The sequence below is a fragment of the Sinocyclocheilus rhinocerous genome, unplaced genomic scaffold (assembly GCF_001515625.1).
Source record: "Sinocyclocheilus rhinocerous isolate Xijiao unplaced genomic scaffold, SAMN03320098_v1.1 scaffold1163, whole genome shotgun sequence".
Classification (NCBI taxonomy): Eukaryota; Metazoa; Chordata; class Actinopteri; order Cypriniformes; family Cyprinidae; genus Sinocyclocheilus; species Sinocyclocheilus rhinocerous.
In genome coordinates this window covers 578,060-601,267 of record NW_015642328.1, presented here as the reverse complement: position 1 = coordinate 601,267, position 23,208 = coordinate 578,060, and the positions used below count along the sequence as shown (strand labels likewise).

Sequence of the window (23,208 nt, the reverse complement as noted above, 5' to 3'; positions counted from 1 at the left end):
AACAAAAAAACGTTTGAAATGTTTTACTTTACATGTAATGAATCTAGAATATATGAAGGTTTCACTTTTTAAAATAAGTTACAAAAAATGAACATTTTCACAATATTCTATTTTTTTTGATGTACAATGACATTATCAGCAGCGAGATGTTCTTGGAACTCTTTAGAGGTGGTCTGTGGTTTGTCTGTGACCAAGTAGAGAATCAAGGAGAAGCACAACTAGCAATTAGCTACCTTAAATATAATTTCCCATGATGGGTTGCACCTTAGTTTGCAGTGTTAAGGTTCACTGAGCCAATCAAATCAATATTGTGTTGTAATTAATCAGCAGTAAGAGACTACAGGCATTAAAATCAACACAATTGAAAGGGTGCCCAAACTTTTGCACAGCCTATTTTTCACATTTGACTTTATTTCATACAACACAGTACTGCTACACTAAGAATTTCTGTCTGAAAAACATCACATTATGCAGCTTTCTCTAGAAACTGAATGGCATATCACTATAATATTTTCTTATAAAGAAAGTGCTAATTATTATGCAGCCTCAACCTCATATATGTATGTATATATGTATATGTGGTTTGTCTGTGACCATCTAACCATTCTTCGCTGTTGCCTTTCAGATATTTTTTTCAGCCTACCACATCTTTCCTTGACAAGGACTGTTCCTGTGGCCTTCCATTTTCTAACTATATTTCTGTGGGGACAGAGACCTTAAACCTTTGTGAAAATTTTTGTATCCTTCTCCTAATTCATATTGACCAATTATCCTAGTTTTTAGTTCATTAGGGAGTTCTTTTGAGGTTCCCATGTTGCTACTTTCCAGTAGAGAATCAAGGAGAGTGTATGTATATATGTATATGTGTATGTATATATGTGTGTGTGTGTGTCTGTGTTTTATTATATTACAGTACCAGTATTTGGAGCTGAATCATTTTGTAATTAACTAATTAATGAATAAAAATTAAACATTAATTAAAAATTAAATTAATTAATTTGAATTTGGAACAAACAGATTTATATATGTAATGTAATTATTTTAAATATAATTTTATTAAGTATAATTTTAAGAAATATAATTTATATATATATTTTTTCATTGTTTTGGTGACTTAAAAATTATTCTGTAATGTGTCTTTTCACTGGTAGTTTATATATATATATATTTTTTTAATCTCATGATCTTTAAAACATCAGTCTAAAAGTTTGTTTTTAGTTAAGTTTGTGGACAGAGTGCACCTGAATTTATGTATAAAAATTCGATCCAATTTTTTTTATTGACTTTTTTCTATAATGTCCAAACTGTTCACTGGAAGCATATATATAAGCTTTGCGAACAAAATCTCTCACACCAAACAACGGTCACCATTTTTCTCATGCATAAACTCACTCTTTCTTCTTTGAGCCTCTGTTTGCGCTTCTCCTCGACCGCCATCCTCCTCCTTTCCTCTCTTTGTCGCTGCTCTTCCAACTTCTTCTTTCGCTCCTCAAGGTGTTTCTCATAGAACTGCTTGGCCCGCTCTTCCCTCGCCAGCCAACCGCGCTCGCGCAGTGCTACAGTTCAGGTACACCAAGAAAAACTTAATAAAGCTTTGTTTATTCTTCAATTGGCTATGATATTACATGTTCAGAGTAAGAAAAATACCCAGCTGTTTTTGGTACGCCTCTCTGCGTTCCCGGGCCAGTCGCAGTCTCTCGTCCACTTTCAGCACATTTGATTCTAAATTACAAAATAATCATTCTGAAATTTTGCATGCAGCACATAATATAATAAATCCCAACTATGTTGGAATGAATGACATAAATGAGCAACTGGGAAGATTCAGCTCTAAAGTGTGAATCATAATTGACATCGTATCCATGGCAGCAGTATCAGACACTAGAAGGCTTGGAGAAAAGAAAATGCAAATTAAATTGATGGATAAATATTAGCTATTTTAGACCTGTATTATTTCCATTTCGTTTGCTGATATTAATCTGTGCTGATTTAATGTTCAGTGGAGCACATGCTTTTCTTTTTTGCTCCAGGGCTGTGGGGTTCACGTCAGATCTGGAATCTGGAAAAAAAAAAGAGAGGCTGTTTACTTGGTGCTCAGGAAAAATAGATAAATTAACACCAAACGTGAAAGTCTTTTAGTTTTTTGGTCTTTAAACTTTCTGCTGAAGTTTACCAAACTCTAACCCAGTTTGAAAAGCAGACAGGCAGGTTAGAAGGTCAGGGTGTGATGATTTACAACATTATGACAAGGAATGCATAGCATAGTGGAAGCCTTCATGAATGATCTCTTTGTCTGTAAAAATTCTTGAAATAGGCACACAATGATGTTACTTTAAACCTTTGAGTTACACATGTATCAGTTTCATTGTTATTCAGACAAGTACCAATCCCATTGTCTTATGGGAGTTTCCCCCTTGATAGTGTAAGTTTGGTGTCAGTAAAATTATTTTAAGAAATTAATATTTTTATAAAGATGAATTAACTTGATCAAAAGTGACAGTTAAGACACTGACAATGTTTTAAATTCTAATGTTTCTGTTCTAATGTTCAAAGGATCCTGATAGAAATGTATCATGGTTTCCACAAAAATATTAAGCAGCGCAACAGTTTTCAACATTGATAATAATAAGAAATATTTCTTAAGCACCAAAGCAGCATATTAGAATGATTTCTGATCATGTGACACTGAAGACTAGAGAAATGATGCTGAAACCTCAGCTTTTTCATCATAGAATTAAAATATTAATTAAAAACCTTCAATATATTACAATTTTAAAAAGTTATTTTAATTTGTAATATGATTTTTTAAATATGACTGTTTTTACTTTATTATTTAATCAAATAATTTCAGCCTTGGAATTAATAAATGTATCTAGTAAATATATTTTTAACCATTTTAGCCACATACAATAAATGCTTTTTAACCCTGGGTTATATTGACACTTCATACTGTATACATTTAGCATCTCAGTTTCATAACGCAGCAAAACCTAAAAGCGGTCGGTGCTTTAAAAGCATGCAACATTACTTAACCCAGAATGAATACCCTTGGGTTAAAAAAGATGATAATTTTGTGTTTAGTGTACTCTGATAAACCTATTAACTTACTACCTAAGTAGTGTATTTCAACAAATACAGGTTTGGCCTCCCATACTGTGCAAACCTTTCTCAGTGTCTTTAAAAACACCTCTATAAACAAAAGTAGAGTGCCAAAAGGCAGATATAAAGATGAACATGAGGCCTGTCTCATGCCAGTTTTGACTTTGTCCTCTGCATCAAGACAGCCCAAGGCCTGTACACCATTACAAAGGCAACATTTGTTTTACTCTTGCTGTGTAGAACAACAAATTCAGCGCCTGACTAAAGAGTACGTGGCGATGGTGAACTCTTAAGGTAAACTTTACACTACAGATCACCACAACAATGCTATCGAGGGGTGAAGTGTGGAGCACGACGGATGCAGAACTGCTGAATTTGCATGCATATTTTAGTCACTTGGTTTAGAAAATTAAAGCAGATGAGCTTGACATCAGGGGGCGTTACATAACAGACGTCTATCATGTGATGTGAGACCCTTATAAACCCATTTAGCACAGCTAGCATCATCACACACATACATAACCCATTCCTAATACGTCACTATCTGAGCTAACCATGCAGAAATGCATTGTTATTTAGTATATAGAGTCAAATGGGTATATCTAACAGCTTTATGCCAGCTAAAAGGATCAGTATATGTTTGTATCCAGTATTTTAGGATGCATATGCTCAAAGTTTATTTTGGACACTGTATTAGCAGAAATGTCATATTTATCATCCACATCTCACCAACCTCTCTGCTTCCTCGCAGTGTCGCACATCTTCATCCGTCCCTTCTCCGAGATCGCAGCGAGACCCAGCTCTGTCTTCCTCCACTCCCGTTCCTGCTCTGCCAGGCTCAGATGAGCTGGCATCTTACAGTGAGTGTGTGTGTGTCCGTCTAATACATGTAGAGCATCTGTGTTCCCTGTGCACAAGTCTTCCACTTCAGCCAACGGCTTATCAGTGCATCTCTAGCAGGGAATAGACTGGTTAAGAGAGAGAGAGAGAGTGTGAGACAGAAATTCTTCCTGAGGGAGCTTGTGTGAGCAGCTGATTTGCTCCTGTCTGGGCTGCATCCAGCACACGTGCACGGCAAGCAAAGTCAGTGAGCATCCGTAAGTACAGAGTGCACATGTGCCGTGCTCTCACAAAAGAAACCCACCCAGCTGGTAGCAACTGTGGTTATTGGAGGTGTGTTTCCCTTTAAAAATCCATCGAGCTCTTTTCATTGCTTTGGCCGGTCACATTGACGGCATGCGAGCAGCTGCGGCAAGGTTGAAGTATTCACAGTACAACAAAAGAGAGAGTTGGATGCAAGCACTTTTTTCTAAATGGTTGCCTGGTGATATGCAAAATTGTGGGAGGCATGACACTGCATGCCAGTGTCCAGAAATAGCAGCAGAGAAAACCCGCTTTCATCCTGCATATCGATTTGTGACATGCAACATAAAATATACAGCCAATTGCAGACCAGATTAAAGGTTCTAGTCCCATATCTTGGATATGTTTTTCACATCTCATAATGCTTTTCTTCTGATTGGCTTGAGGATCTGCTCTCAGACAGAGAGATGACGTTATGCCTCCGCTATCAGTAACAACTGTGGATCCAACTGTAACAACTGTGGCTTTTTATGTCATAGCTCACAAGTATTACATTGCATTTGTCTTCTTCTTTTAGCAAATATTTTCTATCTAAAACAACTCGCAGTACATGTTTTGGGACAATCTCCCTGGAGGGATGGGTTGGGTGAACTCATAAATCACCCTTTCAGCACTCAGTTTTGAACCTACAAGCTGTAATCTGTAAACCACTAAGCCACACCACTCATGCTTATAGAGGAGACCGAGGCTAGAGTATGTTTCCACACTATTTACCTCATGTAAATTCAATTTCTGTACAAACACCTTTGTCTGACTAGAAAAAGGCTATTGAAAATTCTTTCCATTTTTGCATATAAAAAAAAAAACATTACAGTCCATTGGACACAAATTGATCGTTATGGGGCGGGGCATGTTGTCACAATGGTAACTATTCAGCAGAAATGTTAAAGATATATATCAAGAATGTTTTTTTTAGGTTTATTTTAGTCTTATTGATATGCTGTGGTATGTATTCATATTTTGAGTTGGCTTTTATAAAATGTATAATTTTAATTTACAATTTTTATATATTTTTTTTCTTTGCTTGCTTTAGATTTTTTTTTCAGTTTATAGCTTTAGTAATTTTAGTACTTGAACTTTTTATTTCAGTAAGTTGCCAAGGCAATATTTCTTTCTTTAGATATATTTTTAATCTAATATTTTTTTTATTTTTGCTTATCAGTTACCAAAAACTAATTTTAAATAGTTTAACAATAACAACATTGGATATAAAATCAAATGCCTATATATATATATATATATATATACAGTATATATCATTGACAAGCCTGTAATTATTACATTTAAAATGTTGTAATTGTTTTACAAATAAATGATACATGTAATAATTTTATATTATACAGTTGAGTTACAGTTGGAATTTAGTTTGAAGAATGGGATTAAACATTTTTTTAACATATTTTTAAAAAAACTTGTTTGACTTTTTTTATAATTTAAAACCTTTGGATTACTAATATATAGCCAATTTGACTGCTAGCCTCAGTCTCGTCAATATTGTAATATTACAGCATTTATCATATGCAAATTAGATTTATCTGGAAACAAGCATCAAAGGCAAGAAAATTGTTTTAAAATGTTCCCAGGGTTCAAAGTACATGTCTTTAATTTGTGTAAATGCAAATTTCCTGTTAGTTACACTAAAAACACCCCACAAAGAGACTAGTTAGCAGGTTATAAGCAGGTTAAGTGAGTCCTTCCAGGGTGGCGGCACTTCCAGGTTTGTCTCGGGACGTCTGAACGAGGAGTAGCTATCGGGAATGGTAAGTCCCCACAGATGATTACAGTAATGTTCTGTTCAGGTCATATTTGTGATTAATAAACATTATTTTTGGGGTGTTTATGGTATAACGTCATCCGTGAATTTTTTTGTTTTGATCTGCTTCTGTAACTGGATATCAGCAAGTACATCTGAAAATGGGTGTGAGAGGGAGGAATCTACATGAGGAGTCAATGAGTGATTGGCAGTCTGTCTGATGTGAAGGCGAATGAGAGAATGAGGAAATGGGGCTTGTCAAAGCTTTTTTTCCCCTTGCTGTCAGAAAGGTAGAGTCAGTGTTATGCTTACAGGAGCTGGCTGACGGATGCCTGTTGTCTGCACCGATATGTAGGATACCAGAGCAGAGGAGAGACTGCCCAGGGACTGCATCTGAAATTGAATGCTTCAAACAAGAGTTCACTGACAGGAGGAGGTCATTGAATTATTATCCATACAGGTACTTCCGTACAGGTACCACTATATTTTTGCTCGTACTTTGCACCTGTCATGTATGAAAGTGAGTTCTGACTTGTTCATTACCACTTAATTCGGAGATTTTTTTTGTTTGTTTAAATAATTATATAGTTAATTATTTAGTTTCTGTCTCTTTTAAGAAAGTTTCTTCGGTCTTACATTCTTATTGTTCAATGAGCGTAATAATCGAACAGTGAAACTGGGAGAGGTGCGTTTCTCGCTGTTCGCAAATGACTAAGAGCAGGTGAATCTCAAAGTTTTGTTCTGAAACCTGTTCCATGTGTCATTTCGGTTTTGGGGTGAGGTTTACCTACCGTACCTGTAATACCAAAGTTTGGAATTATATGTATGTTATATATAGACATGTTACTACAGAATGACCACCAAGAAAGATTGTTTACCATTTCATTAAAAAGCGGTTATACTGGTTTGATTTGTTGTCATGGTAAAATGACAAAAACAATCCCAGCTAAAGTTTTATACGAATAGTAAACAAGCAATATTAAATCCATAGAATGTGCATTCTATATAATAGTTCACCCATAAATTAAATTTACAGTACTGACCATCATGCTGTTCCAAACCTGTAACATTTACATTCTTCTGTGGAACAAAACATTTTGGTTCTGGTTATTCCAAGCAACACACTAATTACAAGAGTACAGAAACTTCAACTTCAAAAAGCAAATAAAAACATCGTAATGATATCATAAAAATAGTCCATACCACTCTTGCACTATATTCCAAGTCTTCTGAAGCCGATAGATTTGTGTGAGAAACAGACTGAAATGTACATGTTTGTCAATAAAAATATTCCTCCCTATTGAGCTGTTAACCACTGCGAGCTGGTAATTTAGTCAACTCGAGAACCGGCTCAGTCAGATCCAGTTTCAGACTGTTTTTGCTGAACTGGACCAACCAATTCATTCAAAAGGTCTGACTCAAATGAATGATTCATTCACAAATCAGTCATGGCTACTTGGTCTGTTTGTCATGCGGAGCCTTCTTATGGCCTGAGAAGACTCGGTTAGATCAATTTTATGATATTTTTTATGGTATTTTTGTGAGCTTAAACTTCAGTACCCGACTTTGGTTGAATGATCCCTGCACTGGTGTTACATGTTTAGGAGTCCTTAAGAGAACAGCAAGAGGCCTCATCTGGTTTATCAAGAGCGAACTGTGTTTTCTCGAGTACAGCTTTTTTTCCCCATTTGGTGTGTTCTGTTGCTTTAAAACTGCTTCATTGCAGCACTTGCAACATGAAAACTGACTTCTGCTAATACCAGTGGAAACATTATATGAAAACGTCTTTCTGTGCTAACCAAAGTGCTTCATGAGATAGGAAAAACAGTCTATGTAAAAGGGAGCTTTTGAATTTCATGGCAAGTATGTGACTAACTTTTGTGACAGGAATGTATTTTTAACTAGCTGGCTTCTTTTTTCGTGTAAAGCAATTAAAACTGTATGATGCCCACAGTGACTATACTCTCTAAAATGTCTACATCATGTTAAGACTTCTAATTATACACTTTGCCACCGTAACATTGAGAAGAGGACCCAAATGATCAAGTACTATAAATGATCATGTGGAATTATAAAAATGACTTCAAAGTTGTAAATAAAATAAGAAAACACTATTTCAGTTTTTCTACTTCAGAATTTCATGTTTAATTTAGTGCTACTCGCTGCTGCTTTGCAATTCTTTATGAAATGTACTGTCAAGTTCTGAGTGAAATTGTTTCTACACCATTTTTTTCAGTGATATAATGCATTCAACCTTTAATCTGTCTTTCTGTAGGTACCACAATCATGGCACCAATCAGCACAGATCTAGTAGGCTGGGCGGTCACAGAGCAACCAGAGGCTGCATTTCTTTCCATAGTCGTCCTCTTCATCGTTAGCATCGCACTCCTCGTTCTCTGTGCAAGCTGTAAAAAGTGAGTGGTTTCTGAGCGACCTTTAAGAGATTTTGTGGATTTTGGTGTAAAAAAAAAAAAAAAACATGCCTCAAAAGATGAAGTCAACTGAAACAGGCAACAGTACATGTCCTATAGGTATGTAGCAACAAGTCACCCACTCTGTTGCTGTAAGCTACATACCTAGACATCACGGTCAAGTTTTTCTACTATGGAAATTTGTAAGGAATGCGGCAGGAATGTGGCTCTGTCACAAAACACAGAGAGCAGCATCTTACTCATAGTAGCTCATGCTTGACATATGAATACATGAAAGAGAGACCAAGAAAATAAGAAGTGTATTGTGAGATTGTAGTTTATGAAGTCTATGCAGACTGTCTGCATGATGATATATAAGCCAGTAGGTCAAATACCAGTTAGCACTTCAGTCTCATTCACATTGTTTAAACTCATTAGAGTAAATGCCCAAAACTAAAAATAAATAATCGTTTTGTAATAAAAAGAAAGGATTTGGTGATTAATTCACGTTCATTTGGAAATTTTACTTTTAGTTGCAGTATTAATCTCAACCACTAGAGGCCAGCCAAGAACGGACAGTGAGTGATAAATGTTGAAGAAATGCCGGTGTTTTTGCACCGACAGTTTTTTTTTTTTTTTAGTTAATATAAGCAATGAAATGTATTTGTGTTAATCCAAGAAGCTGTTAATCCAATATAATTTTAAGATACTTTTTTGATTTTGAGATTAATTTACATTTATTTGGCGATGTACCTTCAGCTGTGGTTTGAATGTCAGACACCAGAGGCCAGTCAAGAATTCCAGTGCATGTGGGATGAACTTTAGGGTTTAAACTTTGTTGCACTGGCAATAATTCTTGTTTAGTGACATAAATCGGGTTTGTTACTCTTGTGTTTTAAACAAAAAGACTAAACTCATTCAGTGCAAATAATCACCAGAACTATGACCACAGACTTCATCAAATCATTTTGATTTATTACTTTGCAGACATTCATTTGAGTTAGACAGCCACAGCACACCCGAGCAACAGAAAGCATCCACACTTGTGAGCGTGGTGAGTGTCATACTTTGTAAAACCTAAATGGGAATATATATGTGTGGTGCCTGTGTGTGTGTACACACTGCTGTTGAAAAGTTTGGGATCAGTAGGATTTTTAATGTTTTTTAATTGAGTCTCTTATGCTCATCAAGGCTGTATTTATTTGATCAAAAATACAGAAAAAACATTAATATTGTGAAATATTATTGCAATTCCTAATATTGGTTTCCTATTTTTAATATACTTCAAAATATAACTTATTTGTGACACAGCACTGAATTTTCATCAGCCATTTCTCTAGTCTTCAGTGTCACATGATCCTTCAGAAATCATTCTAATATGGGGGGGGGCCCCCCGGGGGGGGGCGGCCTCGGTAAAAAACACGTCCCGGGCCCCCTCGCCGGGCCCTTGGAATCGTCCTATCTTTGATGAATAGAAAGTTAATAAGAACAGCATTTATTCAAAATAGAAATATTTTCTAACAATATAAGCCTTTACTATCACTTTTTATGCATTTAACACATCCTTGCTGAATATCTATGAATAGTATGAATATCTTAAAAAAAAAAAAAAAAAAAAATTTTACTGACCCCAAACTTTTGAATAGTAGTGTATATTGTAACACACAATTTCTATTTTGAATAGACACTGTTTATTAACTTTTTATTTATCAAAGAATCCTGAAACCGGTCCTAAAAATATTAAGCAGCACAATTGTTTCTGACACTGATTATAAATCAGCATATTAGAATGATCATGTGACACTGAAGACTGGAGTAATGATGCTGAAAATTCATCTTTGCTTCACATGAATAAACTATTTTAAAAAATCATATTTTTTATTATTTATATAGAAATATTTTTTTTCCACAAACACATACACTGGCAGCCAAAGATTTTGAATAATTATTATATAATTTAGATTTTTAAATTTTATGATCACCAAGACTGCTATTATTTGATCACAATAAAAACAGTAATATTGTCAAATATTATTACAAAATGTAAAATTAAAAACTAACTTTCCTTTCTGAATATATTTTAACATGTCATTTATTCCTGTGACGGCAAAGCTCATTTGCAGCAGCCATTATTTCAGTCTTCAGAGTCACATGATCCTCCAGAAATCATTCTAATATGCGGATTTGGTGCTCAATTATTAATAATGATTCTTATTATTGTCAATGTTCCAAACACTTTTTGGTGTTTTAATATTTTTGTGGAAACGGTGATCATTTTGTTCAGAATTCTTTGATGAATAGAAGTTCCATGAACAGCATTTATTTTATTTTGGTAACATTAGAAATGGCTTTACTGTCACTTTTGATCAATTTAATGCATCATTGCTGAATGAAAGTATTAATTAATTTTTTTTTTTAAATGTCATTTTAAAATATATTCAAATATAAAAGTAATTTGAAATTGTAAAAATATTTCTATACAATATTACTGTTTTGTATTTAGTATATTGCAGTGTTTCTATAAACTATCATATAAATGTGATGTAAATCTTGTGCTCAATTGCAAAACTCAATTGAACAGGCAAAAATGGATGATTCAAGAGGTGCCAGACAAAACCCTGCTGCTAATGACATCACAGAAGATGAAATCGGTAAACTGAGTTGTCAATGACTATGAATTTCTTTTGAATCTGAATAGCTGTTTATCTCTTAGCAATGCTATCAACCCCACTCAGCAGATGCTCTTTAATCTCGTCTTTGAAGGTTTAGAGGCTGTGGAGGGTGACGTTGCGTACAGACCGTGGAGAAGTCACACTCTCACTCACGGTATGTCTCTCCAGGACAAAAAAGGCATTTAATCCCAGTGAAATTGCTTCACTTCTCACCACACAGGATGATCTGACGTATGAATATATCTGTGCTTTCTCCAGGTTCAAGCCTACAACCTCAAATAAATGGCGGGGTTGGGACAGCGACAGAGGGTTCGGTAACACTTCAAGCTCTCTGAGAAAGTGTAAGCACTTCGGATGACCCTGTTCTACTTTTAAAATACTCTTTGAGTGAAATTTCACATGACAATACAAACATATAAGTACCTTTCTTATTATTTTTTTAATTCAGGTGACAAAAGTGGAGTCGCTGTTGTAGGCGAAACACCACCGACTTTGAATGCCTGCAGAGAGCTCCACCATCTTTATTATGCAACCTCAAATGCTCAAACTAAACAAACCCCTTCACTATTTGGAGATAAATGGTTTCTGTATCCTTCTGAAGCCAGGCTGAGGTCCTGCTTTGTGGCATTGACTCCCATAAGTGCCCATCAAACTTTGAGACTATAGGAACTATAGGAGCCCCCCGATCGGTCCCTCAGCATTGACTGGGCTGATTCAAAGCTGAATCCTTATGCAATGGTTCAGACAGTCTCAGACAAGAATGGTCAGTGTCCCTTAGGGGAGGGAGCCTGATCTTCTGGCCACACCTGTTTTGACAAATAGGGATCTCTATTCAGGTGGCCACAGATTAAATGCAACATAAACAAGAAAATCAGGTGTCATCTCCATCTGAAGAGGAGGGGGAAGTGTCGGCATCATTACCAAAGAGACCTAAACAAAAATGAAGGTTTTCCTTTTAATCTTTTTCTAATGAAGTCCAGTATTGTGAAATTATTCTGTATTCATATTCATTCTTAGTAGGGGCGCAATATAGACTTTATCTCTCAGATCAACTGGTCTGTATACGTTTAAGTTTATGGATTTAAATAGCAGCATACTAGTGATTACTTTTAGGTTTTGAACAAATGTATGAATTCCAGTGGGCATGAATGATGTAATTAAAGTAACAGATGCTTTAGAATTAACCCTCTTGTTCTGGTGAGATTGACTTTATTCTTTTATTAAGGGAAATATTTGCTCCATAGTATTTGGGCTTTTATTTTTCTTACTTTTTGAACTTTTGTGAAGGCATTTAGAGGCTGAAATTCTTACATAATCTTTGAAATAATTAGATCTGAAATATTTTTCTTTAAAAATAAGAAGCAGGGAGACAATTGTATTATGATTTTTGATACTTCTCTGCTAAATTAAAGTCTGAGTAGTGCAAACAACATGCAAGAAACCATTTTAATGACTCGGATGCATGATTTTTGTCAAATATTTGTGACCTTGGAAAATTGAAGAAAAGAAAATGAGTCAAACATTTTGTAGACATTTAAAAAAAATAAAAAATACATGTATGAAACCAACATGCATTTCTATGAACTTTGTATAAGGACATGGTTTTAAACAGTTTCTTTTTGTAACTTATGACATCCTTTTTTGTCATTGACCCTTATATTAAACAGAAACTATATTGAACTCATAACTAGATCTAAAGTAAAATAATATGTAATATATCAAATATTAGATAACATAAAAGGATGCATTCACTACAGGGGCATTTACCACAGAATCTTACATTGTGACAATGTTACATTTATTAATGTCTTATGCCTGGGGTTTCTGTCTCACCAAACATTATTGAGGGTGTTTTGATTCATGTTCAAGTGGGCCTTTTGTTTGTAACCAGTTCTTTAAAGATTAGTGAAATCTCATGAATCAACCTGCTACTTAAATGCTAAGCATGATTTGGATTTATTGATGTTACAAGATCTTAAATTTGCATGCCTTATCTAATAAATTCTTAATGCGTGTAATTAAATGTTTTTGTTTTGCTTCTAAATATACTCACAAATACTAATACACTGTGAAAATATAAAAATCACGCGGCACAAAAAGTTTGCATCATGCATTTATCATAAACCTATCAACACATTTGTCTATTTGTTAGTCACACGTAGCTGCCAAAACGTCAAAATCGTGGAAGTGACAACATCCTTTAAATATACAGGCTATATAACTCATTACCTTCAGCAAGCATGGAAACAGGAAAACAAAGCCAAAACAAATCCTGGCCAGGACGCGTCCTGGGAAAATGGCACGTATGGTCACCCTACTATATATATATATATATATTTAAACCTATTTATTTGACCTATTTTCTGTAACGCTTAATACTCACGTTCGATGGTGAGTAAATAAAATAACAATTAAAAAAAATACTGTCAGGTTTAAAGCCCCTCTTCACGTGACGCCTGTTCTTGCAGTCTTTGGGAAACGCACCAGGACCTCTGACCGACGTACAGAACCGTTGTAGCACGTGTATGTGCTTTCGCGCACGTACGCAATCATTGGCCTCAACTGATGCACGAGCGCAGCGCGTGGGGAGCTGCGTCACAGCGATGCCACCGGACTGGGAAAGTTCGTATTATGTAACCTTTTCATATCCTCCCCCTTTAGAAAGCACAGCTACTGAAAAAAGGAAAGAAAGAAAACAGCTACTGAACGTACAGGGGGCATAACACACACAGTTTCACCCAATCTCATGTTAATCTTGAGTACCTATAGAGTCGAACTGCATCCTTCATATCTCCAAAAAGTCTTTAGTTTGATCATATTTATAAAAGAAAGACACAGCTTTACGATTCTCTCCGGAAAAAGCCGAGCTCTTGGAGGCGCGCCGTGGGCGGGGCTAAAGAGTGACGAGAATTGTTTTTTGAAACGGTCCATGCTTAGCAATGAGCATTCTTTAACAGTGTAAACCAGTGAATCTCAACCTTTTGGCATACCAGACTCCAGTCCAATTCAGAACCATCCTCAAGGACCCCCAGAACAAAATTGACTCATCTATGTATCATTTGTGTCTTTGTGAGGACCAAATGCAGTCAAGTATAATTCAAGTTAGCTGACTTGTCCAGTATTTGGCCATATCATCAGCTATATTGGATTTTTCTTTCATGGGAACATGTCATGTCAAAATATACAAAATTTATACAAAAATTCATACTTTATACGGACCCCCTGGCCTTACGTCAAGGACCACTAGGAGTCCACGGACCTCTGGTTGAGAAACACTGGTGTAAACAACTCTGAATGCATGAAACAGCATTGTACCCCCCCCCTTTAAGAACTTAAGATGCTTTCTGTTGTACATTTAAAGACAACATACTTGCTGTTAGGTAAACATATAGATTAACCCTCTCATAGCAAACCATTGACTCTCGTTTGTTATTAGACCCCCCCCCCTTTGAAAATTGTGTATTTTCTGATTCCAAAGCACATTATGATAGAAACAGAAATTAATATTTTTTAAACAAAACAATTTGAGTTATTCAAAAACGTGAAGACAACTCTGGCCAAATCTTTGCATTTGAATCACTTCATGTTGTATATTTTATAACAGCATATATTTATAGCATATTCTTTACTGAAAACAAGTCAAACATGACCCCAAGGTTAATCCTATAAGGAAATGCATACAGTGCAACATCAACCAGCCACGAGTTACAAGGAACACGATGTACACATATGCACAGAAACAAATCCTGCACTTTGCACACATATGATTGTTAAATTATTGCAGTTTTAATGCACACTTCATGCCATGAAATAAAAAGCATAGAAATATAACAAATATGCAGGAGATCGCGTTTTAAATCATTATTTGCACAGTATGTAGCCATTTGCACGTTGTTTCTCTGCATTCCTGTTTAAATGCATTTTACAGGAGCAATGCAAAGCCGCAGAGTTTAAATAAAAGTGGTGTGGGAGTACATGAAATACAGTGCGCTATGTGTGTCCATTGTGTTTCTTGACCTTTCCTCAACTTCTGCGTAAACAAGTTGGAATTGTAGGGCGTGTGTCTTGGAAAGCGGTGTTTAGCCAATGAGCGTCGACATCTCTACCACATGGTCAGGTTGTTTACTACAAGAGCAGAAGCCCGCTAGAAGGCGCTGAGTGGAAAACCCGGCACCGGATTATGCTGGAACGGCTCATCTCTGTGAAGACGGAAGCAATGTGGATTCAAACTAAATCAAACAGAAGCTCGCCTCATCTATGGCATGTAAAGTGAACACTGTAGATTAGAGTAGACCGCTTTAATAGTGGTGTTCTTACGGTCTTGGTGCTTCATCAAACATGTACAGTTACGTGTAACCGTAAAAATCCAGGCCGGGATTTTGAATACCTAAACGCAAGCCGATCTGGGCTCTGAAAAAGGACATTTTCAAGTTACAGCCGGTCAGAGCGAGCCTTGTGGAAAGGGGGTGTGTAGAAATTTGGCAAAGGTACGTGCGCAGCGTTCATTGAAAGTTTTCCCTCTGTTTAAATGCATTCGTGTCTTATCGTTGCTCTGTATGCTTCTCAATCAAGACTGCATTGTTTGGTGCCATTGAGGTTAGTGCATTATTATAGTGAATTAATATGAAAAGGCTTTTGGTTGTTTGATACTTGTTTATGCGATGCTGTGCTTCGATTTAAAACCTTTTAGGAGAAAGATTGTGTTAGTTGTTCTGTACTGATTCAATATCAACACAACTGAACTTTTGCATATGTTATAAAAAACAGTTTCCGAGAATAACTGGGAAAAAGTTCGTCCTTAAAATCTGCAAAAACGAACTTTTTCGCATTGGGAGAGATTAACTGTCCAGCTGCTACATGCTGGTCAGTTTTGCAAAGACAGCATTTAACGTTTTGAATTAATACTAGATGGATAATCTGCTGTGCGTTCTAGTCGCGTCGCCATGTGGGGAGCAACTCAAACGCTGCTATTAATGCTCTGAACAAGCGAATCCTGAACGAACGGTTCTTTTGAGTTCGATGTATCTTCAATGAATTGATTGAGCCGGTTCACAAAACCGGTCTGAACGTGAATGAATCGGACTGGCTGTCTTTCGAACATGTCCGACACGAGTTGTTTTAATAGCCAAACAGCGGAAATGTTACAAATAAAACGTTTATGATTGTATGTAAGTTTATACAAGGCAGAGTTTGTTTATTAAATAAAACGTGCAAAAACGTATCAACCCTGAGATTGTTCAATGCAAACTTAAGTTATAAGTTCTTACTGACTTTGTTCTTGAACATGACTCTAACAGAACGAATGGGATAGATTAAATCACAGTAATCACCTTCATTAAAATAAATAGCGCTACGTGCCTGCATGGCGTCTTGGGAATGTTTTAGAAACATGTAATATGCCACGCCGGTGTTTTAGGGAACACGCTATGACGTATTACGCTATGACGTAATTGCCGAATCGTTTTTTGAACCGGTTCTTTGCAAAGAGCCTATTAGCGGAAATAAATGGAACGTTCTATCGCTAGTTCTGAATGTGCATTCGTGTACCAAAACCATTAAGTCAGACACATTTTATTTTCTTCAACTTTTATAATCACTCATATGTAATTAGACTGCGATTTTTAACAGTTTTACGAAAGGAAAACGGATTTTGATGCAGGATGGATGAAAAAATAAATTCACAATCGAGAAAAAATAAGTTAGTTCTTATTACTCAAAAAACTAGCAGTAAAATTTGAATCGTTCACATCTGCTTTGGATACTGTACATTCTAACTACTGCATATTGTGCAACATTGACATGTCAACAAGAGGTCAAAACACAATATAAAGTAAATCATATAACATAATATCAAGTAATTTTAATGGGTTGCACAGTATTTTTCTGCTCGGTTGTTATTCATTTGTCTAATAGCCTACCAGTTCTACAGCTATTTTAATACCAAGAGTTGAAAACACAGAAACTGTGGAAATTTTTCAGGATTCTTTGATGTTTGAATGAAAGTTATTCTTTAAGAAATCTTTAGTGCCAATTATGTCTTTACTTTTTAACCTCTAGCTCTTATCCACTGGTTTACAGGATATTAACATTTTGGATGAAGCACATTCACCTTTATTATTACGACTTTATACATAATACAAATAAAAAAATGCAAGAAGTATTCTCTCTTTCATGCTGTCAAATGTGTAGTATTTGGCAACCAAGGAAATGTTTCACTTCAATCAGTTACAATTACTCTGAATCATCCTTTACTGGAACAGAGGAAACTTAATACTTGACAGCAGCTGGTAATAATGCTCAATTTCTCTGCTAAACTCTTGGGTGAACATACTGAGGTTAGAGGGCCTAGCATGACCATAGCAGTTTTATGACTTGCGTCAGTTTAAAGTAGTTTTTGCCTGGTTCGCTCTGTGCTGACAATGACTCATAGTCATTGTGCACAGTTGCGTGTAAACTTCAAATTTTGCATCATTCGTCCTGTGATGTCTTAACCATTTGACACTTAGTTGCCGGATGTTTCACGTAAGGATGGTTGGTGATTTCACTGATCAGATTGAACAGGTGACAACAATGTTGCGACTAATACTAATATTTTGTACATGCATACACCAGTGTCCTGTCTTTCATTTTTTCCCGAATTTGTAAATGAAAATGTAATACATTTGTAATGGTGCACGTTTAGATATATAATTAAATCATAGACTATATATGTATTAAATATGATTTTATGTCATAAATACTTTTTTTGTTTGGTTAGAACTTTTGGTCGACCATTTGGTTTGTCAATTTCTAGTGCTGATACTGATATCTAGAGAGCAGGGTGTCCAAATAGAGATAATTTTTTTGGGCATAATAAAACCACCAAATGAGACGTACACAAAATTGCTATCTACAGAACATCGGGCTCTCTTTCTGCCAATAAAATGTGCTGAGTGGCCCAAAAAGTAATGTTTTTTTTTTTTTTTTTTGGTTTCCTCTTATCAGCTTGCTGTTCGTCGTTTGAATAGCGCTGCTGAATCTCCATCAGGAGTTCTTCAAAGCAGTCGAGAAGATACAAGGTGCTAGGAACAGAAAATGGTACCGAAGACCAGACTTGGGAAACGGTCCCCACTGGGCACCCTGGTGTGTGGTTCCTCAGCGGAGGGCCTGACAGAAACGGGACCCCATGGATGCCCGGACAGTGGGCTTCACAGAAGCAAGCTTTACCCGGGACAGAAGGTAGGTTTTATCTATATTTATTTATATGAATGGTATTCTCATTTAGGTGTGGTACACAATGTCAACAATGGTGTGCTCAGCCTCTTCATGGTGTTTTACCTGATATGTTTCAGGTGTATGTGCACTGCGGCGGCCAAGAATGTGGAGGTGTGGTCGAACAGCATAACCACGTGGACAATGAAGTGTCGATCTTCCTGCCACAGCTCAACCAGCATGTTCATCGCAAGCTGGAAGATGTGTGGACGAGACCCACGTCCAGTTTTACCTCCTCAGTCTCCTCGTCCATTGATGTGCCAAGAAGGTACGTCTTGTTATAGTTGTCTGAATGACGAATGCTGACCTTTTGAATCAAAAACACTCCTTTATAACTCTACTTCGACACTGCAGGAGTCCAGAGACAGTGGACATGGATGAGATTATGGCTGCAATGGTGCTTACAAGTCTGTCGTGCAGTCCAGTCATCCAACACTCGGCTCCAGGGAGCGCAACTCAAGGTTAGTAGAACTAGAACATTACATTAATGTTTATTTTTCGAAAAGTTGCAAGCAGCAATGCAATGCACAAATCCGGCATAAACTAGCTGAGATTACTCAGCACTCGCTAAGATAGGTGTTAGTCACCAAGAAGAAATCTCTAACAACTGCACAAACTGTTTTCATTAGTAAAACGGAGTCTAAACGAAGGAGCTAGTACAGGATTGCTTATCATAATTTTTAATCACTCCTGAAAGATTCTAACCAGAATAAACCAGACTTAACTGAAATTTTGAAACTTCTGAATAAAATGTTGATCAATACTGATCAAAAATACAGTAAAAACTGTAACTTTGTGAAATATTGTAACAATTTGAAAAATGTTTTCTGTTTTAATATATTTTCAAATTGAATGTATTCCTCTGATGGCAAAGCTGAATTTTCAGCAGCCTTTACTCCAGTCTTCAGTGTCACATTTCCTTCAGAAATCAAAAAACATTGTTGAAAATGGTTGTGCTGTTTTTTTTTCAAGAATCTAAATGAAAAGAAAATTCAAAAGAACAGCATTTAATTGAAACAGAAATGTTTTATAACATTATAAATGTCTTTACTGTCTCTTTTGATCAACTTAAGGCATTTGTGCTCAATAAATGCATTCATTTCTCTAAAAAAAATCTTTGATCCCCAAACAGTAGTGTATTTATACGTTATAATTTATTGTGCATTGCATTTATGTAGTATAAATTATTTAATTAATTTGTATTATACCATACTTAAATATATTATATTTATATAATTAAGATTTTTTTTTTTTTCATAATTAACATGTTGGACACTTGTCCACTGGTTTAAAGGACATTTACGTTTTGATTTACCTCTGTTATTTTTGTTTGTATTAGCATTGTGTGGAATGGAAAATGGTGGTGGCGAACTGTCTGATGGTGGATATTGGAGCTGCGACCATGGAAACGGAAGCCCCGCCCCATCCCCACCCATCGCAGAGATGGACAAGAGCGCCCTTCTCGTCGATGAAGGCCTGGACATGGAACTAGACCAAATGTTGTTCAACAAGCCAACGGCAAGGAAACGCAAGGTACATTGTAAAACCTAATAAAATAATGTATTAGGGTTTGGTTTACGGAGAATGTAGCTTATCTTTTTTTTTTTTTTTTTACGTTGTTTCCATAAATTAACAAACGTGGATGATTGTTTAATATGTTGATGTCCATTCCTCTGGCTCCTCCACCCGTTCAGGTTGTGACTCAGAGCAAACCAGTGTCTGTTCCTGTGTCCTGTCATTGGACTCCATCTCTCACAGTTCACCAGAGCAAACAGGTGTGTTTTTTTTTTTTTTGATTAACTGTTTCCGTTATCATCTACAAGGCTGGAGAAATCTCAGCACAGATGTCTTAAAAGAGGGCTTTTTGCTGGCAGTATTTATAGGTAATGGATTGGTTATGCAACGTTTTCTCTGAGGCTTTCAGGACATACAAAGCACCACATGGTCCCAAAGGCGTTCTGTGTTTTCGCACTGGAAATGGGAGTGACATGCACATGTTGTTTTTGTGGGCTTTGTTCCGCACACAAGAAATGTGGATGGTATTGCAGTGCCATCTAGTGGAGTTGAGGACACTGTGTTCTCTTTGTCTGAACACATGCTTGGCACTAGGATGAAAAATCATGCAAAAAATATTGTGATCTGCATATTTTGAGATTGCTTGCATAGTTTTAAACATCTTGCTTGTTGATGTATTGTGTCATGTATTAGCCTTAATGCATATAACAGTTCACAGGTTTGCTGCACTGATGCATTGTTTGTACTGTAGTGTTCGCAGCTGTAATATAACCTGCAGTGCGTCATTCTGTGACTAATGGTGGTCTCTCTCTCTCTCTGCTCCCCAGGGCTCACCATTCCGCCTTCGTTCAGTTAGTGTTGGTGAACAGTGGCTCCAAAATAACAATGCCACCTTCAGGCCACATCCTGCCAGTGTTTCACCTCCAAGAAACCATTGCACTTCAAGGTGGGATTTGTTTGTGTTTTTAGTAATTATTCAATCTCTTACTGTTGATATCAATCATTTATGAACTTTAGGTTGGATAAAAAAAAAACTTGAGCTTGAAATCAGAAAATGATTGGCATTATTATGCACAACTGATGACTACTAAATATTCTAAAGAAAAAAATTAGTTTTCATAATTTTTCCATCAAAACGTAGTACATTTCTCCATCTGTAATGACTTTTTTGTTGACGTAACCAAGATTGGGTGGGCAGGAAAAAAAAAGAGTAATAACATAGTAATAAATATAAAACTACAAAATACAAAACTTGTACACAGTACATTTAAATTCTGATGGATTCATTCTAGTCCAGTTTAGGCAGGAAGTTTTTTACACGGGTGGTAGGAGGAAAAACACAGACTTTCTGGATTCGGATGGCAATAAAACCACCGACTGGCCCCTAAAAATGTTGAAAATACCTTACGTCCCCATGAGAAACAATTACTGTCCGAATGGGGCTAATGTTGAAAACAGTTGTGCTGGTTAATATTTCTGTGGAAACTGTGATACTTTTGTTTTCAGGAATAGAAAGTTCAAAAGAACAACAATCTTAAGTCTTCACTGACAATTTTGATTAAATATAATGCATCCTTGCTGAATAAAAGTAATAATTTCTTTTTAAAAATCATACTGGCGCCAAACTTATGAACAGTAGTGTGAAATACATAGTCCACCTTTAAAATGTTGTCAGTTGCTATTTTGTATTGAAATTAGATGTCAAATTTAACTCTGAATTTCTATCATATTAATAGGAGGATTCGGGGCGAAGCCAAGAAATGCCGAAAGGTATACGGCATTGAACACCGAGACCAGTGGTGCACTGCCTGCCGCTGGAAAAAGGCCTGTCAGAGATTCCTTGACTGAATCCTCCTTTAGATTGCTGGAAATAGAACACTAACCTTACAGAGACCCGCAAGAGGTCTTACCTGGAACTATGGTTGGAAGAAACCAAAAGAGCACCTTTATGACTTTTTCTACTTTTTATCGCGATTACGTGTTTTTTAAAATGTGCTAAGGAACCATGTTTGTGCTGGAAGAATGATAAAGCAAAAAGGACAGCCTCTGCCCCACAAACTCCTGCAGTCTTTCCGCATCTTAAATCAAGAACTGATGAAGTCTGACGTTCTTTTACAAGCAGCAAGCAGCCATATACTTTTTGTTTAATGTGGTGTAAACATTGTCGTCATCAGACATGGATGGAAAGTTTACTTATTCCAACTTAATTGCTAATATGAGACAGGAGGTCTTTACCGTGGTCCATTGCTTTCAGGGGCATAATTGGCAGCTTATGGTTAATTGTAGATAAACAAGAAAGCGGAATAAATGTTTTAATAACATTATAACGTTTATGTTCATGTATGCCATGTTTACCTGCTGAGAAGCAGTTTTTTTTCTTCGATTTCCAGTGCGAAATTTTGTAAAACAAACTTTTGAAAAGGAAAAAGGAAGAAAAAGATTTTGTATTACGATTTTGATATCTGCGATGTGTTCAATCTTATGTCATGTCATTATCAGTGTATTTCTGTGTCACACGTTATACTTCTGTGGAATGAGATGATTCACTTTTCTGTCACATCAATATTAAGGAATTATCTGTGTAAACATGCATGATCTGATACTGTTATTCGTTTACTTTTGCGCTTTTGCCCCAGTCTGCTCACTGGCTGTCCATCTGTTTGGATTGTGTTCTTGCCAAAGAGTATCTCCGCAAGATAATACATCATGTACATCTCTGCAAAATAATGTGAAATGAATCTGTTGACCATTTATGAGAAACTTGTAACCAACTGTTTGATTGGTTCATTCTTTTAATACTGGGTCCAAATATTTTCTTTGTAGAACACTTCTATTTCTTCACATTTTTTATGTGTAGCTCAACATCTTTTGTAAAGCTTGATGCTTTGACAACATAAATCTGAATGTACCTTACCCTGAAGATCTCTGTAAGTCTTTACGCATTTCCGACAGTCATGGTCATAGCTGTTTAAGGACATCCTAGTCTGAGAGACACTCGATGAGCCTCATGGAAAACAATCTTTTTGTACATTTTTGTAAAGTACTTCCAAAGTATTTTCTTTTATGAAAAGTCAAGAGCTGTCTGAGATCTGTTCAAGATAAAACTATAATTTCTTTTCATGAATCTTATGTTGCTTCAGGCCTTTTTTTTTTTTAAATAAACTTTTGTGCAAACAAGTACGACCGTAAAGTGTTTTTAATATTTGTCCTTTTGAGGATGACACGGTGGAGTGCTTTCAGTATGCAGTAAGAGGAACTGGTGGGAAATATTACAAGTTTGAAATCCAAATGAACAAATGACGAACAAAATACTTCAGGACACACAATCATTTGCTGCATGACAAGCCACAGAAAATAGTAAACT

The 23,208-nt window shown here is 36.1% G+C and overlaps 2 protein-coding genes across 4 annotated transcripts in view; one reads left to right on the top strand and one right to left on the bottom strand.

Annotated features, from left to right (window-relative positions):
* Positions 1–4,182, bottom strand: part of map7a (microtubule-associated protein 7a) — a 10,902-nt gene extending 6,720 nt beyond the window's left edge. For all 3 annotated transcript variants that reach the window (XM_016572693.1, XM_016572694.1, XM_016572695.1), the window contains exons 1-4: positions 3,833–4,182; positions 1,946–2,059; positions 1,648–1,722; positions 1,393–1,556 (exon numbers count right to left, since the gene is read on the bottom strand). In XM_016572693.1, coding sequence (XP_016428179.1) covers positions 1,393–1,556; positions 1,648–1,722; positions 1,946–2,059; positions 3,833–3,953 — 474 coding nt within the window. In that variant the 5' untranslated portion in view covers positions 3,954–4,182. The remainder of the gene's footprint in view (positions 1–1,392; positions 1,557–1,647; positions 1,723–1,945; positions 2,060–3,832) is intronic.
* A 10,749-nt stretch (positions 4,183–14,931) lies between these two features.
* LOC107755763 (zinc finger protein 395-like) lies at positions 14,932–23,008 on the top strand. Its single transcript, XM_016572656.1, has 8 exons — positions 14,932–15,565; positions 18,063–18,296; positions 18,410–18,597; positions 18,684–18,790; positions 19,669–19,862; positions 20,024–20,104; positions 20,672–20,790; positions 21,581–23,008. The coding sequence occupies exons 2-8, from the start codon at positions 18,153–18,155 to the stop codon at positions 21,690–21,692; spliced, it is 945 nt and encodes a 314-aa protein (XP_016428142.1). The 5' UTR covers positions 14,932–15,565; positions 18,063–18,152; the 3' UTR covers positions 21,693–23,008.
* Positions 23,009–23,208: the final 200 nt, after the last annotated feature.